This window comes from Gorilla gorilla, chromosome 2 (assembly GCF_029281585.2).
Source record: "Gorilla gorilla gorilla isolate KB3781 chromosome 2, NHGRI_mGorGor1-v2.1_pri, whole genome shotgun sequence".
NCBI lineage: Eukaryota > Metazoa > Chordata > Mammalia > Primates > Hominidae > Gorilla > Gorilla gorilla.
In genome coordinates, this window is record NC_086017.1 from 198,338,177 (window position 1) to 198,357,229 (window position 19,053).

Genomic DNA, 19,053 nt, shown 5'->3' on the forward strand with positions numbered 1-19,053 from the left:
ATGTGATTCCTAGAACTACTGCTTCTGGGGGTGGGAGAGTGAGGGGAACCCATCTGTTCCTTTTTTTATTTTTTGAGATGGAGTTTTGCTCTTGTCACCCAGGCTGGAGTGCAAAGGCGTGATCTTAGCTCACTGCAACCTCTGCCTCCTGGATTCAACTGATTCTCCTGCCTCAGCCTCCCGAGTAGCTGGGATTACAGGCGCCCGCCACCACACCTGGCTATTTTTTGTATTATTTAGTAGAGATAGGGTTTTGCCATATTTGCCAGGCTGGTCTCAAACTCCTGAGATCAGGTGATCCACCCACCTGGGCCTCCCAAAGTGCTGGGATTACAGGCATGAGCCACCATGCTCAGCCCCATTTGCTACTTTTAAACTGTTTACTTCCTTTCCTGGTATCCCACTCCACTCCCCTCTATAAGCCTGATGAACTTTGTTACAGTCCTCAGCCTTGATTATAGAGCTGTATGGATCCATATTTTAAAAATTCAAACCAGCTCATGCTCTGATTAAAAAAAAAAAAACAAACTTTTGTGCCACTTTCAGAGTGTGAGACCGCCTGGGACTCATGCTTTGGAATTTCTGGAGCCTTTGAGAAGTTGATGGGCAGCTAGGAAATTCTGTGCTGGAACTATGACAAGTTCTGGCAGCCCATCTGCCCTGGGGAGGGGCAGGTTTGGAGAGTTTCTGTGGCCTGGTCACTCCCCTTTCCCAGGCAAGGCTCTGCACCTTCAGCACTTTGTAGCCTGTGTCACAGCTGACGAGCACTTGGTCTTTGAAGAAATACTTGGCTTGGGAGGGCTCGATTTTCCCATGGACAGGAGGCTGTAGCTCTGGGCACTCATTTCCTGGTGAGGAGCAAATGAAAGAACAGCAGGTGAGAAAATGAGAATTCTGACCTTAAAGGGCCAGTCCCTAGAAAGCAAGGTCTGATGAAGGTGAATAAAACATGGAACTGGGTATTGGAGGCATGGATCTTCCAAGCCCTGCAAGAGACTAATTCTGGAACCGTGAATAGGGCAGTTTCCAACTCGGACCACCATGTCCTTACTTGTAGAATGAAATGGTTGACCAGATGATTTCATTAAAACACAGGGTTGGGAGGAATGTTAAATGTCATTAAATGCAATCCTTGTCTGATGCTTCCCTTAAAATATCCTCCGCAGTAGATGCCAAACAGACTGCTCAGCTAGGAGCCCCACCAGGTCCAAACCTGCATCCCTCCTCCCTCAGCCACTACCTGCATCCTTCCTCCCGCAGCCACCACCCCTGGGAGGGCTAAGCATGGCAGCTCAGGGACACAGTGACAGGGAGCTCAATGCCTCCCTAACCTGTACCTTTCAGGCACGGACTCTGCTGATTACATGAACACTGCATTCCTACTTAACTGAAATTTGCGCCCCTGTAATTTTTACTCATTTGTCCTCTTGGGCCACCAAGGATGACCCAAATTGCTCTTTCTTCCCGAGGCCCTTCTTCAAAGCATTAGAAAGAATGTGATCATATGCCTCTGAGTCCTCTCCTTGAAAGGCTAAATCTGACAGGCTCTTCAGGCCTGGGCCTATCCCTGACACTTTTTCTGAGACAAACTCTCCTTTGTTAAGATCTTCTCTACTCTCCCCCATCTGATCAGTGTATGTGATAATGCAGGCAGGGCCAGAGTTTTAGTTTACGAACTAGATTAGTCATGCCCAGCTGCGATCTTTTGTCACTGATGTTCACCCTCTCCTTCCTTGGGTGCCTACAGACCAGTTACTGCAGGTTGAATGGCTCGATCAATGTTTGGGCCAGGACTGGCTGACTTGGGGGATGGGGGCATGAAACCCATGGGCTTTGGCGATGGGGGGCCCACAAGGAGGCAAAGCACCATAATGAAACATTCTGGGCTACAAGCCCATATCCAAATTCTAGCCCTAGACTTGGAGAAGGCTGGAGCTGAAAAGGCCCTCCTCAAGTCTACTGAATCACTGTGTGAGGGGTAGAGTTCAGGAAACAAGATTTCTTTTTCTTTAATCTCTCTATGTGATACTGAAGTACATGTTTTGAAAACCATCAGTCTAGTCCACCCAACATTATTGTTGCCCTTGCCCCCATTTTATAGATGGAAAACTGAGTCAGGAGAGAGCACGTGCCTTGGTCCCCAGCTGCTCAACTGGGAGTCCCATCAGGTCTCCAGAGGAGATCCAAGCCTGCACACCTCCTCCCTCAGCCACTGCCTCTGCAAGGGCTAAGCACAGCAGCTCAGTGTGACCTGGGAGGGAAGAGGTTACCTGCAGCCCTGTATGAGAGCCTCCAGCCCCGGTTCTCTCCTGAGTTGTCACTATGGAACAGGATCAGGACACTGTGGCTCTGGGTGCTGATGGGTTCTGGGGCTTTCTCTCCACAGAAAGGCCCCAAAACTTTTGGACCAACTTTGATCTGCAAAATATGAGAGAGAGAGAAAGAGAGGGTTCCATCTGAGCAGCCAAAATGGCCACCGCAGGTAACACCTCTCCACTGCACTCTGGGTTTTCTGGAAGCTTCCATATGAACCCTTGGTATTCACTTAGGTTTTTAGTGAGCCTTACCATTCACCAAATGGTTTCATCTTCATTCTCTCTTTTATAATTTACAATGGCTCTTGAAGTGGACAAGGCCGATTAATAATCCTCTACTTAACTATTTACAGTAGCAAAGGCGTAGAACCAACTCAAATGCCCATCAATGATAGACTGGCATTGATGTGGCACATATACACTGTGGAATACTATGCAGCCATACAAAAGGATGAGTTCATGTCCTTTGCAGGGACATGGATGAAGACGGAAGTCATCATTCTCAGCAAACTAACACAGGAACAGAAAACCAAACACCGCATGTTCTCACTCATAAGTGGGAGTTGAAAAATGAGAACACGTGGACACAGGGAGGGGAAGATCACACACCAGAGCCTGTCAGGGGGTGGCGGGGCAAGGGGAGGGAGTGCATTAGGACAAGTACCTAATGCATGTGGGGCTTAAAACCTAGGTGACGGGTTGATGGGTGCAGCAAACCACTGTGGCACAAGTATACCCATGTAACAAACCTGCATGTTCTGCACATGTATCCCAGTACTTAAAGTAAAATTTAAAAAAAATCCTCTGCTTAAAGATGAACATATTGTGGCTCAGAGAAGGGCAGAGTGCTGTCTGGTGCATAAAGCAGAGATGATCTCTACTGTCAAACAACCTGCAGTCTAGTTGGGGGGCACTAATAAGAAATAATAAAATAATTATAGGCTGTCAAAAGGGTTATAAAAATAATCAAGATGATATGCATATACAATAGAAATATATGCTGTATGTTTATAATTGATGTAAAATCTATGTAACCTATAGAAGTAATCATTCCTATAATGGTAATATAATAGATAATAACTTTAATTAGGTAACCAAGGAAGGCCTTTCTCTGAGGTAGCATTGGGGATCTGAGATACGTAGGATGAGTATGAGCCTATTTGAAGAGAAGGGAAGAACACTTTATAGGGAGAGAAAACTGCATATGTAAAGATCAAAGCCAAGGGTGGGAAAGAGCTTGCCTAGTGTTAAGAACAGGCAGGAAGCCAGGCTGGCTGGGCAGTGGGAGTGCTGTGGCATGAGGTTGGAAAACAGACAAACGCCACTTTGTGCTGAGAAATTTAGGTTTAATTTCAAGTGCAAACTCGATAGAATCTAGCTTTTATAAAGATCACCCTCAATGCTATGGGAGAATAGATTGTGTAGGGCAAGAGTGGAAGCAAAAAAACAAAACAAAACAAAAAACAGTTGGGAAGTTTTGCAGCTGAGCAGGAGGGAGGTGATGAGTTTGCAGGAGGTTGGGGGCAGTGGGGGAGAGAAGGCAATAGGCTCTATTATCTGATCCGGATTCCCCACCTCTCAGTCCTGGTTCTTTTCCATGTCTTTAACCTGTTTTTTCCCCATCTTTGAGGGCCATGACTCCTTATCTATCATTTGGTGACTTCTGCAATCCCAAGTGACATCTTTGTCCTGTCCTTATTGAGGAGAGGGGAAACAAATGAAGCCCCAAGAGGTTGTGTGCTTGGGTGAGGCTCCCATGTGTAGCTTCTGGGACACCATGGCAGGCAGAATTCTAGGGTGGTCCTCCTGACCTTCACCCCTAGTGTTACTTTGTGATGATGTTATGCTAAATAGCAAAAGGGATTTTGCAGATGTATTAAAGTTATTCATTGGTTGACCTAAAGTGAGGGAGATTATCTGGGTGGGCCTAACCCAATCACACGAGCCTGTTCAACACAGTTTCCTCCTGCTGGTAGTAGCAGCAGAAGTCAGGGAGATTTGAAGTGTAATAGGAATTTGATGGAAGGGACTGTCTCTGATGGCAGGGGCCAATGTAAAAGTATCTGAGCGCAACTTCTAGAGCTGAGAGCCACCACTGGCTGACAGCCAGGAAGAAGAAGGGGATTTTAGTCTTACATCTGCAAGGAACTGAATTCTGCCAACAACTTAAATGATCTTGGAAGTTGATTCTTTTCCAGAGCCTCTAGATAAGAGCTCCATCAGCTGACACCTTGATTTCAGTTTCATGAGACCCTGAACAAAGAACCCCATTGTGCTCACTGGGACTTCTGACCGACACAATGCTGGGATAAGAAATTGGCATTGTTTTAAGCTGTTATGTTTGCGGTAGTTTGCTAACACAGCAAAATAGAAAACCGGTTGCCTATGCTTCCTGCTAACCCCCTCCAGTCAAGCTGCCTCTTAGCCTCTGTACACAAGTAGGGGACAGCTCAGGCTCTAAGTTCTAGAGTTTTCTTCTGTGTCCTCTCAGGCTTTTCTGCCTCTCTCACTGTTGACAGCTTTCTCCTGGGCAGTCTTATTTTCTGGCTCTTTCTGACCTCTTTTGTGGGTTCCTCTTCCTCCATCTAGGTCTCATAATCTATTATGTTCTAGCTTCCATTTTTTTTTTCTAGGACATCCCGCCATTTCCACAGTTTAAATCAGCACCTCTTTAAACATTTCATGGCACCCATCTTTATCCCCAGCTCAGGGTCTCTTCTGAGCTAGACCCTAATATTCAGCTGTACTTGGATGTCTTGGCTGATCACTCTATAAGAATTGCTGGTTTTACTTTCCACATATCTCAAAAATATCTCCCCCATTATCCCAGCCATGGCTCAAATTCAGGCTGCCATTCCTTCTTAATTATAATATTGAAATAACCACAAGTTGAGTAGTTATTTGCCTGTGGTATTTGTTCCGTCTTTATTTGCCTTTGACATAGCCTCTTCCCGCAAGTGGGCCCAGCAGCATAATTTGTGAGGTCTGGGGCAAAATGAAAATACGGGGACCCTTATTTAAAACAAATTAAAATTTTCATACATTCTTCTTTGCCTTGGTAGTAGGTTAAAAAAATAAACAGAAGAAAAATAGTTTCATATGTTTGTTAAACCAAGCATGAGGCCCTTCTGTGCACAGGGCCCTGTGTGACGGCATGGGAGGCGTGCTCATGAGGCTGGGCGTGCCCGCCAGAGACCTTTCTAAAATGCAGATTCACGACTCTCCTCCTCAAGCCACCCTAGTGGCCAGTGGGGTCATTTCAGATCAGAGATTCCTGGAATAGATCTAACTAAGATGGTAGATATTATTTTAAATAATGCCTTTTTGAGGAACTAGCTGCTAGGCTCTCTATCCTGGGAGAAGAAGGTGAAGGTTCCGCAATATCAATTTTCCCAACTCAGCCAAGATTTTCCAATATCTCCAGGACAAGTGTTCATTGCAGGCTCACCTTGATGTAGTCATAGGGGCAGGGCACCTCAGGATGGTCCTCAATGTCAAATATGTCCTCAAACTGCAGGTTGACCATGAAACCCTCCTCCAGCTCGATGGTATAGAGGCATTCAGAGCTCTTGGGGTAAGGGTTTGGGAAGTCAGGGCTGGTGATCACCCCAGTCCTTTGAGTGAAGAGGTTGTCACTGCACTCCACTGTTGGAAACATAATAGAGAAAATGGCGCATCGCAACCACAGCCATAGCAAGCCTGGCTTATCTGTTACTATATGATTTTCCCAATGGTCCCAAGCAGTAGACAGGGAAGGTATCGGCATCTCCATTTTACAGATGGGAAAAATGAAGCTCAAGGTTGCATGTCTAGTAATTTACCAAGTTGAGATTCAAGCACAGATTTTCTAATTGTCTGTCCAGGGCTGTTTACCCTGTGTGAAGATCCTTCTCATCAGATCCTCTGGTATGGGGGTCAGGGAGAGGGATCTGAGAGGGAAGGGTTTTGAGATGGAGTGGTCAGGGGGATGCCTGGACCTCTGTGATCATGTCCTCCCTGTACCCAGAACTTCAGGAGATCCCTCATCTCCTACAGGCCCTTGACACACACCCTCACTGTCTAACCCCGTCTTTGTTTTGTTTTTCTTTATAGTGCTATTCACTCTGTTCAACTAAATGTAGCCTTAAGCTTCCTTCTTACTTATTTTAATTTATTTTATTTTATTTTATTTTATTTTATTGAGACAGAACTTTACTATGTCACCTAGGTTGGAGTGCAGTGGTGCCATCTCAGCCCACTGCAACCTTCGCCTCCGCCTCCACCTCCACCTTCTCCCAGTGATCCTCCCACCTCAGCCTCCTGAATAGCTGGGACGACAGGCACGTGCTACAACACCTGGCTGATTTTTGAAGTTTTTGTAGAGATGGGGTCTTGCTATGTTGCCTAGGCTGATCTCAAATTCCTAGACTCAAGCCATCTGCCTGCCTTGGCTTCCCAAAGTGCTGAGATTACAGGTGTGAGCCACCTCGCCCGGCCTCCTTACATATTTTAAATTCAGCCTGAAGGGTTCTGCATACATGGTGAACTGCAACCTAACTGGATTTTTAAGTAGACTGTAATCCACTCTCTTACTGTAAACTAAAAATAAAATCCTAAGCCCTCCACTGACCTAATGGGCCCCCTGTGGCAAAGGATCTCCAGAAAAACCTTAAAACGGAATTCCTGGCCATGATGGAGTGGTAGGTTAGACACTCCTTCTATATCCCCTTTTCTCTGCAGTTTGGACACAACAACTGACCAACATTAATGTTAAATAGAGATCATGAGAGTGAGAAAACAGAATCCTTGTGGAAATAAAATACCAAATTATAAATGATGAAGGAACTAAGGCCATGCCAGGCAAGGGTTAAGTCACGCATCCCTACACTGAAAGCATAAACTATGTTCTAACGATGCTACAAAGTTTTTCTTTTTCTCCAGCAGCTGAACAAGTACTGGCCTTGTGGTAAGTGATATGAAAACAATTTTCAGCTCTACCAGATGCTGACTGTCTGATCCCCACCCTGTTCCAACAGCCATAACTATAGCTTTGAATGGACAAGACATCGATTTCAGTCACTTTCTTTTGATAAGAGTCTTCTGACCATGGCCTGGTTCTCGCCAGTTTACAGAGGCTGCACACCTGAATGTCTCCCATCCTGAAAAGACATTTAGACCCTAACTGTAATACATTTAATGTGAAGTCTCCATCCCAAAGTGAACATGGGTCATACGTTGCATACATATTTGTTCAATATGCATGTGTCAGGACCACTCTTATGAATATTCACAGCTCCTCCTATAACCTGTTGAATATGTATGTTTAGCCAACCTGTTCAGCATAAAGCTCCTATCTCAACCCCTCCTCCTTTTAAGTGCCTGTCTCTGGTCTTGGCTGGAGGCGGTGCTTCCCAGACTATGAGGACGGCCACCTGCTGTAACCCTTCATAAGGAATAAAATCTCCTCTCTTTTTCTAAACTTACAGATTTGTAATCTTGATTTTTAAGTTAACAGTACCAATCACAGAGTTTTGGCCAGTCACGGGTGGCCATCTGTTCAAACTACATTCAAACAAGGCAAATACCAAGCTGTAAGTAATTTGGCTGTTTCTGTACCTGACTTCCATTTGCTGTCCATCACTTTCCTTCTACTTCCCATAAATATTATCCAGCATGAGCAACCCTGGAGTTGCTCGGAACATATTCTGGTGGTGGTAGGGTGGGTGGAGGGGAGGATTCTCAAATTGTTCTTTGCTCAGTTAAACTCTGTTAAATTTAATTTGTCTGAAGTTTTTCTTTTAACAGCTCCCTATATTGATTTTGTTGCTCCCAGTAGACTGTAAGTTCTGTGAGTGCAGGAATTCTGCTTCGTTCCCCACTGCATTTACTGCACGCGAGAATCCACTGTCCTGGGAACCTAGACATGACTTTAGCCCTGCTAAGGAACATTTATTTGTCACTAAGTCTTTACCCTTGGGCCAGTTCATCCTAGATCTGGGATGTCAATGTTTCTATGCCCTTGTTCATTCTGCTTATTTGCAAATGAGAAAACTGTGGTTCTGAAAAAGGGGTCTTGACTATCTTAAAGTTTCACAGCTATGAGCTGCAGGACAAGGTGAAGATGGAAGTCTCCTGAGTTCCTGACTGTTTTCATTTTTTACCCCAAGCATTCTCATGGGGGCGATCTTGCCCTCAAGAAAGCTAAAATTCCTTCTTGGTGGGGAAGGTCTTGCTTTTTAAATGCACAATACACAGATGGACATACAGTACATAAACAGATATATAGTCTATCTGTGATATTAAAATTTCATGGTGGGGGCCTTAGGAAAATTATATTTAAAAAAGCTCCTGGTGAAGGGTGAAAATGAAGAAAATGAGTGAGAAACCTTGCTCTGCCCTAAGCATTCTTGGCCCTGACTGTACTGAACACATAGTAGATACTCAAGAAGAACTTAACCAAATAAAAAAATAGAAAATATACACTCTTTAAGAAAAATCCTGCACGTGCCTGTTCTTTTGGTTTTGGATTGCTTTATACTGATGTGTTATATAGGGTTTTATTCAGAAGCAAATAGCAGGTTTTGAAGGAGGAAGAAAAAAACTTTTGTCTCCAGACTTGCGCTCCCCCAGTGATCCCTCACTCAGCTTCCAAGTGAGATTTCAAGCACAGATCCTTATCCTGGACCACACTAATCTATTGACTGTTCCCTGAAACATTCCAAGTTCTATCACACCTCTGACTGTTTGCAGAAGTTCTTCTCTCTGCCTGGAAGGCCCTTCTTCTCTTTATTCTTTCATCTCTGTCAAGGGTCACAACTCTGGGAAGTGTTTGCCTGCACAGGTCTGATTGTGCTATGTCCATACTTCCATTACATAAATGTAATGGAAACATTAATGTTAAAATAGAGACCATAAGACACTTCACGATTTGCTTACATGCCCATTACCCCACTAGCCCAAGAGCTCCTCCTAGAAAGTGGCTAAACCCTTCCATTTCTCCAACCCTCCCTAAGCACGAGACTATAGCATAGTAGGTACGTTGATGATAGATGAAAACAAAGATAGATAGAAGGAATGGGAAGTTTTCTGGCTGTTTCTGTTTGCCTCTTTCCTCTCTCGCTTCTTTGCTTTGGACTGAGGTCTCTCTATTGTAGAGGAACTTAGGGGCCATGGAAAAGAAGAGAAAAGGAGTTGCTGGGTAAAGCATAATTCGTGGCTCAAAGAGAAAGAACTGGGAAACCCAAGTTTTCCCCTAACTTGACCAGACCAATTGCCTACAATAGGATAGGAGACAGCAACCTGTATAGCAAAAATGCTGCCCCAGAAAGAAAGATGGCCAAATCGTCTAGAGCTTCTCTCCTTTGGGAACCCAAGATCAGGTTTCCAGGCTGGGTGGGCATTTCTGCATCTTCATCCATGTGGTGTCTGAGGTGCATCATTGACTTCATTTTTACTTGTTCCTGTTGCATATCTGTCTTTCTCTGAGCCTCATCTAATGTTATTGAGGATGTGGCCTATAAGGGCAATGCATACAATCATTGGTAGGCTCTACCTCGGCAGGTCCTGTTGTCTGTGTGGAGGATGTAGCCGAAGCGGCAGGAGCAGTAGTAGCCGCCAATGTAGTTGTGGCAGTAGTGGTCACAGGACAGCTCCTCGTCCTCCCTCTCCTTGCACTCGTCCACATCTGTAGGGCAGGTAAAGCCTCTCCATCAATACATGCATGATGATGAAGACTACAGCCAACATTTATAGAGCACTTGATATGGGCCACTCACTATGTTAGGAGATTCATGTGTTCTCTCATTTAATCCTCACATACAGCCCAGAGGTAGCCATTATCTTCACTTTACAGACTAGGAAACTGGAACTCAGAGAGGTTAGGCAACTTACCCAAGGTCACAAAAAGCCAAGTTCAAACCCAGGTAACTTGACTTCTGGTGGGACCACTATCCTCTAACAGTTATAATAATAACTGTGTGTGGGACAACAACCTCAGGAAGAATTACACATTTGTTACTATGCATTGTGTTACTAGTCACATTCTATGGAGGATGAAATGGCGACATAGAGGCATTAACAAACTTAGAATCACACAGATAATAAGTGGCAGACCCGGGATTTAAATACAGACAAGCTGGGTACAGAGCTTGTGCTCTTAACTTCTACCTCATGCTACCTCTTTCTTTCTTTCTGCCCCTAATGTGGGTCAAGCCCTGTCCTAGGCATTTGAATGTACATTTCCCCAAAAGGGATAAACCAATGGCCAACAAGCACATTAAAAGATGTTCAACATTGTTAGTCATTAAGGGAATGCAGTTTAAACCACAATGAGGTACCACTACATACCCACCAGAGTGATTAAAATTTTTAAAAATTGACAACATCTAATGTTGGTTTAGATGTGGAGCAGCCAGAACTCTCATACATTGGTGGACAGATAAAAAATGTTACATTTGCTTTGGAAAAGGTCTGGCAATGTCTCATAAAGCTAAACATATACCTATCCTATGACCCAGCAATTCTTCTCTTACATATTTACTCAATAGAATTGAAAACATATGTTTGCAAGAAGACTTGCACAAGAAGGCTCATAAAAACTTTGTTAGTGAGATCCAAAAAATGGGGAGATTCCAAGTAGCCATCAATGAGAGAATGAGTAAACATACTTTAGTATATTCATACAATGGAAAATTACTCTTCTAGAAAAAGGAGCAAATTACTGATGCATGCGACACATGAATTAACTTCAAAAACATTATGCTGAGTAAAAGAATCCTCACCCCCAAAATATATTCTGTATGTTTTCATTTAAATGAAGTTTTAGAAGAGGCAAGAACTAATCTACAGCAGAAAAAAAATCAAAACTGTTTCCTCTAAGGGAAGTCGGAGCAGAGATTGACTGGGCAGGGACACAAAGGAACCCTCTGGGCTGGTGGTAAAGTTCAGTGTCTTGTTAGAGGTTTGGGTTACACACAAATACAGATTTTTCAAAATTCAACAAATGTATACATGAGATATGTATATTTCATTTTATGTCAATTTTACACAAAAAGAAAAAATGCTGTGAACAAATATGAAACTCTAGCAAAATAATACGCATGCTGAATTATTTAGGAAGAAGTATACTGATGTCTGCAATTTACGTTAAAACACTTTGTAAAAGATGAATTGCTGGATGGATAGAGGGTAGATAGATGGATAGATACGTGATAGAGCAAATGCAGTAAGACATTAATGGTAAAATCTATGTGGTGCACACACAGATTTCCATCGTAAAGGAGAGGTCACAAGGCAGTTTTCATCTTCGGAGAGAGAGAGAGAGACCTGAGGATGAGTCAGTTCTCCAACTTACCCACAGCCATGTAGTGGGCATCAAAGCCTGTGAATCGCTCCTCATTGGAGAAATCTGACCGGAAAGTGATGGACATGAAGGAGCCAGGGGAGAGGACCACCTCCTGGCCGGGAGTCTGCTCTGTGTCTGTGGTCTCCCTGCCACAGAAGGTTGCCAGCACCTGGTCCTCAGTTTCTACCTTTGAGGTCAAAGAGAAAGGGAACAAGATGAGCAGTTTCCCAGCTAGGCTTCTTTCCTTATCTTTAGAAAGAAAAAGGAAGGGGCCACCCAAGAGTAGGCTAGTCAGCCTGAGAAACCCAAAGAAAGGATGTTAAGGATTCTTGAGAAAAGATGCATTACGGGTTAATTCAATGTGGACATCTGATCAGTTTCATTCATCTTATTCAGTTCCATTAGAAGTAGCTTGATATTTGTTGTTCCTGTCAATAACCAAGCAGCTTATTTATTAAAAATAACTCAATATGAAAGTTTTAAAAAGTTAGATAACCTCGCAGACACATTCTCTGCACAACAGGAACTTACCACATTTCCAAAGAATGGAAACTGTATACACAATATAAGTCATTCATTGAGTATCCAGTGTGTGCCTACTGCCGAGCAAAGCATGAGATGGAGGTGATGAGAGATAGTCAGACACGGTGCTGTGCACACAATAGCAGTGTTGAGATTGAGGAACACAGACACAGGCAGGTATTACACAGTGTGACAAATGCTTTCACACAAGCAGAAGCACTGCATATGCACTCAAAGCAGGCAAACAATCCACATTAGAATATAAGCTACAGGAGAGAAGGACTTTATTTTCTTTATAGATGTGTCTTCAGTGCATGGAACAGGACCTGGCACATAATAGTTATCCAATAAACATTTGTTTACAAGAACTAAAAGTACAAGCCCCATTCTGTGAACAGTGAGTAGCCAGGGAGTCTGTGGGGATTGTAGGAGGAGATGTACTTGGAAGGATACATGGAAAGTAAATTATGGTTGACCTTGAATGCCATTAATTCTGTGAGTAAGTGGAAGACACTGAAAACTTTTAAGCAGGAAAGTCATGTAATGAAAACTAATGTTTAATAGGCAGTCTTAATACAGAAACTATTTATTGGAATCACCCAAAAATAGTTTGAGTGTGTATCTCTGTGTGTACATGTTTGTGTTAAGACTTAGATGAAAAAAACATGTCTGTCTGCTAAAAGAATTCCCTTCTTTGGAAGAGCCAGAGGCCCTGTGTGAATTCAGAGATCCAAGCAGAAATCCTAAACTGGTGGCTTAAAGCTGATTTTATGTGAGACGAGTTTGGGAAGCTTCGTATGATAGCTAGTCGGTATATTTATTTGAGTATAAATTCTTGACGTATCTATTCGATTATCTTATACCTAATCCAATTCTTTTAAGTTGTATTTGTGTTTGCAACCTCTGGACTAATATTTTAGCCAAGATGCATGAAAAAAATCTCTTACCAAGAATGATTCCTGCTGCCTTTCAAAGTCATTAGAGAAAAGTTCTCAAAGGCGGCTATCTCTAGTAGCTTCTAATGAATTCATTGTTTTGTTCGTTAGCTTAGCATGTCAGAAATATCTTGACATTTGACACTTCTGTTTTGAAACTAATGGTTTATTTATTTAAAATAAGTGGGAGTTTCAAAGAAAAACAATTTGCCCTGGCAACAAAACACAAGTATAATTAATCACTAACTTTGGGAATTGAAGTGTAAACAGAAGATGAGATCATGGCTTTGCTATTTATTCCTCTTCTCTGCAGATACCAGCCAAACTCACACCAGTCTTGTTACTATAGAATGTGCCTATCTGCACACAGCTGAAATGTCACTTCCTTGAACCTCCCAGCTGCTGTGTTATTTTATCTGACTCAGTTTTCCAGATAGCCAAAGCTTTACCTAACTATAACTAAAAATTTTCTTTTTGGCGTAACACTTTTAAAAAAAAAGTACTTTAAAGAAGTACCCACTTTCTCAAGTGAAACATGCTAACCCTTTCTTGGTGATCCAGGGACATTGTTATGAATGTCAACCATTGTGATACTACATTAAAGTGATAATCTTGGGGATATTGAGTTGTGTAATGTCGCTTGACCTGGCGTTAAACATTGCCGGACTATAAAGCCTTGAACTTCTGAAGTCTTCTTTATGTCATGTTTTATTTCCTGTCTTTTTATCAGCCTATTCACTGTACTTTTCTGTCTGCTTATTTTTAATATGTTGTGAATTAGAAACCAGTTAACTGCTTTTGCTAGAACTTAATAAAAAAAAGCTAAATAGATTTAGAATGAGGGCCTGGGAAAGGGATTCTTCTGTGAGTAACTGCATGAACTAGAGTACACCATCTTGGTGACCTCTGCTTTGGAGTAATACGATATACAGGAACCTGTATATCGTTGGAGGTCCTGGGTCCTGTTCCTGACACTGCCGTATTCTGCATTTTGGGCCATCTCCTTCCTAGCTCTCAGTTATCCACTTGTAAAAACAGGGGTTTGGACTGCTGAGCTCTAGATTCCTTTCCAATTCGGACATAGCAGTCATCATAGTCTAACACAGTTCTAACAAATCATTATAGTCATATATTATATAAACCAACCAGAAGATGGTAAGCAGGAGTTTTAACATATGCAGGATTACTGCTTGCGGATGAACTTGAATTTGTTAATAATGAATAGTCATGCCTTGGGCATTAATAGTTCCAGCTACACAGCCTTCTTTCTGGAACTTGGTATCCCCAGTGCCTCTTGGGTTCTGCAGTGACTGGGACATGAACATTTTCAAGTGAACCCACTGGTCATTTGGATTAGGGAGATACTACTGAGGGTCTGTGATAAATGACCTCCCTCCTTGAAACGTCTGAGCTAAAGGACCTTTTCTTAATGGCAGATAAATCAGATAAATGGTTATCACCTGCAGAGCCACAGTATTCCAGAGAACAGGAAGCATGCCCCAGCTGAGGCCCATGGGAAAATTTGAGCCATGCATCCTTTTAGAAGCAGAGAAGAGAAGGCCAGTAGCCTGGGGCCCTGGGAATTCAGCCTGCAGCTCAGAATAGAGTCCTGGAATATCAGAGCTGGGTGGGACCTTTAAGAGCTATTTCTATCTGCCTCCTTCTATAGGAAACAGAGGTCAAGAGAGGGGAAGTGACTTGCTCAAGGCTGGAGAGATAACATGAACATTTTCTGATATCAGTTTTGCTTTGGGAACTATTCTGAGATGAGAGAAAAGAACCCACCAACCCAGAGAGTACATGACTAAAGACACAGACACTTGGCCAAACAATTTTCCTGGCTCAAAGGCCTCTTGAAACCTTATCTTGGGTGCATGGACTGTCTCTTAGAGAGGATGTGGCTCAGTGACAGCTCCAGTCATAACCTAAACAGAGGGGTCACTGGTCCTGGTTAATATTTGCATCCTGTGCTGTGGAATATGGAGTTCTATAAAGATCATTTACCTCTGAGTATAGGCAGATTGAGACCTAGCTTCTATGTGGACTGTCCCCTCTCAGAGGTCATCATATCAACATGATGGAGGGACTTTATCAAGTGAAGACAAAACATTCATAATAATGGAGACCCATGTGGCTGCGAATAATCAACTCTTCATTTTTCTATTTCTTCTTGTGGGCAACTATGTCCTTACAGACTATTGTTATTTAGGACACCAACATGTGGCTGTGTGTCCTCAATTTGTTTTCTTTCAACTCAATTCACCAAATATGTGTGTACTAAGTTCTGTCTACACTTTAATGTGAAGGGTGCCAAAAATTATTTATTTGTTATACGAGCTCAATAAGCAAGTTCCCTGCCTCTAGGAATGTGACACTTGGTAGAAGAATAAGATAAGTACTCAAAGGTATATGTGTTGGGGTATTATCAGGGTAGGGTAAATGCAATCAAAGATGGGCTGCCCTGGGGGTTTAAGGAGTGGAAAAGATTGAATCCAGCTGAGGGAAATCAGAAAACATTTAGGAAGAAGAGAATAATCTTTGAGCTGGAGACTGAAACGTGAATAGAATTTAGGCAGGTAGAAATCATGGATGGAGGGTAGGGGGTGGGTAGAGTATGTAGGGAGAGGAAATAGTGAAGGCCTGGCGTATTCAAATCTCAACTGCTCCTCCCCACTACCCATAACCTGGCGTCAGAAAGGGGCTCTGTTAAGGACAGAGAGCTGGGAAGGCACATCTGAAAAGGAGAAGCCAAGAGGCTTTGGTTTCCATGAGTTTTCTACCTCAGCAGAAACAGCACAAACCTGCTAGGCAAAACTATGGCAGGGCAGCCGGGGTTGGCCAAATTTCTGTGGAAGGACAGCTACTCTATGGAAAAACAGCTACTCTATGGAAAGACAGCTACTCTATGGAAGAACAGCTACTCTAGGGAAGGACAGCTACTCTATGGAAGGACAGCTACTCTCACTATGTATGGCTGCTCTCTGCATGTCCATAAATTCATTACATCAGCTAAACAAATGCATTGACAGCTACCAACTGGCTCCTCAAAGCAATGTATAGAGAAAGCAGCCCAGGGGGGATTGCTCTCCTTTTATAGATGAGGAAATTGAAGCCCAGATAATTTGAACAAATTGGGCAAGGTGACTGGTGAATCTAGTGAGTGGTGAATGAATCTCATGATAAATGAATCTAGTGAGTGGTGGATCTAGGTCCACAATTGCAGCATCCTGATTCCCTAGCCAGTGCTCCTCAAGACATTAGGCAAATAAACAAAGGCTGTCTTATAACCCAAATGCCTCATGACTTTGTTTGTCAATGTTCCCAAGCTATCTCCTGGAGCCTTTCTGAAATCTGCTCAGGGCCCTTGAGGAGCATTGCAGACTTAATTTAGGCAGACATTTAGGGAGTATGCTGGATTACCCTGTTGCCAGTTTAGTTAATCTGGGAGCTACGTTCCCCAGACTTTCTTTCCCTGTATAGTTTTAGATTAGAATTGGCCAAAAGAGGAATGTGTGCAAGTTTGAAAGGCAATAGTCATTACTCACTGAAGGCTGTTTTGTAATCACATACAGAGAAAGAAATGTGTAGATGTGTCCAATACATCCTCACTTGCTCTCACGTTCCTCTACTCTGCACCCGGCTCTTCTTTATAACTACTGGCTCTGATGACCAACAGTGGCCCATGCCTATCACCAGATGCTTTCAGGTGAAACCACAGAGGTGGTAGCTGCTTACAGCCAACAGCTTCTCAGAGACCCTTTTCCATGAGCCTCCCCTTCATAGTTGCACTTTGGCCCCTTAGGTAGAATTGACTTATCAGATTCCCTTGCAGATGCCAATATTTCCACCCATGCCAGGGCTTTAAGAGAACTGCTTGGTGACCTTTTCTCTAATCCTTTAAATCCCCATTTCCAACTTTTACTTGCCCAGCTCCTTCTATAATTACATGAGTTCTAATACCCATAAATATTCATTATCTCACATTACTCATAAAGACTTTGCTTTCCTGATTGAAGTCTGACTGAAATAGTTATTGATACCAGAAGTAGAATGCTGCAGTAACAAAAAACTAGAATATGTGGCTTCAGTTTTAGGATTGGCTAGCAAGTAAATTCTAGAAAAACAGTGAAGAGACTGCTATAGGAGTCTAAAACAGACCACTTGAATAATGCAACGGTGAATCAATTGGCAAAACTTGTCTGTGGCAACTTAGAAGGTAGAAAAATGTATGTAATGGGCAAGGTGTGATGCCTCATACCTGTAATCCCAGAAATTTGGGAGGCCAAGGTGAGAGGATCACTTGAGCCCAGGAGTTCAACACCAGCCTGGGCATCATAGCAAGACCCTGTCTCTACAAAAAATACAAAAATTATCCAGGTGTGGTGGTGTGGCATGTGCCTGTAGTCCCAGCTACCCTGGAGGCTGGGGTGGGAGGATCACTTGAGCTTGGGAGGTTGAAGCTGCAGTGTGCCACGATCGTGCCACTACACTCCAGCCTGGGCAACAGAGGACAGAGAGAGACTCCGTCTATGAAAAAGAAAGAAAGAAAGAGAGGAAGAAAGAAAGAAAAGAAAAGAAAAGAAAAAAGAAAAGAAAAGAAAAGAAAGGAAGGACTGTATGTAGTGAACTTGCATATCTGGCTAAGGAGATCTCTAGACAGAATGTTGAAAGTGTCAGTGTGTACTTTTGATTGTGTATGGCAATGTACTTCAGGAGGAAGTAAGTCTTCAATATGTGAGCAGAACTTAGAGGAAATATAGAGGGCCCAGAACTAGCTGGGTTGGAAAACAGTTTATCCACTAGTAAAAGATTTTAAGGCCAGGTGTGGTGGCTTACGCCTGTAATCCCAGTACTTTGGGAGGCCAAGGTGGGTGGATAACGAGGTCAGGAGTTCGAGACCAGCCTGGCCAACATAGTGAAGCCCCATCTGTACTAAAAATACAAAAATTAGCTGGGCGTGGTGGTGTGTGCCTGTAGTCCCAGCTACTCAGGAAGCTGAGGCAGAAGAATTGCTTGAACCTGGGAAGCAGAGGTTGCAGTGAGCTGAGATCATGCCATTGCATTCCAGCCTGGGCAACAGAGCAAGACACTGTCTCAAAAAAAAAAAAAAAATTAAAACCAAAAATGGCTTCAGGGTAAATATCAAATCAATGGCGTGACTGTAAGAATCATTTGTTAAGACCTAGAAGATTTAAGGCAGTACCTAGTACTCCCTATCAGCCAGACCACAAGGCACCTAAGAATCTTAAGAGCATTGTTCTGTAGCACCCTGACATGCCCTTCAAAGTAGGAAGACCTATTTTGAAAAGAATTGTGGATATGTTGTGGAGTGAACTATATTCTGCTACATTGGAGACCCAAAAAGATTTTAAGGGAGCTATATCCGCTTGGACTAGAAATGACTGTGGCAATTCAAAATGAAAAGAGGCTCCTGAGCCTCAGGTTTCTATGTACAGAAAGCGAACTGAATAGACTACTCAGCTACAAACATGGGCCATTTCTTACAGAAAGGAAAGAATGTCTCAGAAGACAAAGCTAAGAAGCCAGAGGCAGAGTCAAGATCAGAGGCAAGAGCCACTCTCACCACTGCCAGAGAGCAATGGACTGGGGATCCACTCTCACCACTCCAAGGAAGCAGAACTGGGCTCTAATCAAGGAACATTCTTGGTATCTGGAGTTGGCAACTTGTGCCTGGCTAAATTTCAGAATGACTGTGGAGCAGTAATTGCTATATGCCTCTCATTTTTTCCATTTTTCAATGGAAATTCTATTGTGGTTATCTTATTCTTCTCTCACCAAGACAAGGAGATATTGAGCATGTGGAGAGCAAATAACTTTTCTTTTGGGTTCAGAGATCTCTAGATCAAGAAGAGATATACTTCAAGAGCTATACCTTTGTGTGTCATCTAATTCTAGACCTGATTTAGATCATGAGGTCCTGGAGTTCAAGCCTGAATGG

The 19,053-nt window shown here is 43.0% G+C and overlaps 1 protein-coding gene across 7 annotated transcripts in view; it reads right to left on the reverse strand.

Annotated features, from left to right (window-relative positions):
* The window catches only part of MASP1 (MBL associated serine protease 1), a 74,845-nt gene that overhangs the window by 33,389 nt on the left and 22,403 nt on the right, over positions 1-19,053 (reverse strand). For 6 of the 7 annotated variants that reach the window (XM_055382107.2, XM_004038180.5, XM_055382104.2 and 3 more), the window contains 5 exons: positions 11,647-11,824; positions 9,847-9,978; positions 5,764-5,960; positions 2,271-2,418; positions 730-848 (listed from right to left, as the gene is read on the reverse strand). In XM_055382107.2, coding sequence (XP_055238082.2) covers positions 730-848; positions 2,271-2,418; positions 5,764-5,960; positions 9,847-9,978; positions 11,647-11,824 — 774 coding nt within the window. The remainder of the gene's footprint in view (positions 1-729; positions 849-2,270; positions 2,419-5,763; positions 5,961-9,846; positions 9,979-11,646; positions 11,825-19,053) is intronic. The other variant, XM_063704450.1, reaches the window with a different exon arrangement.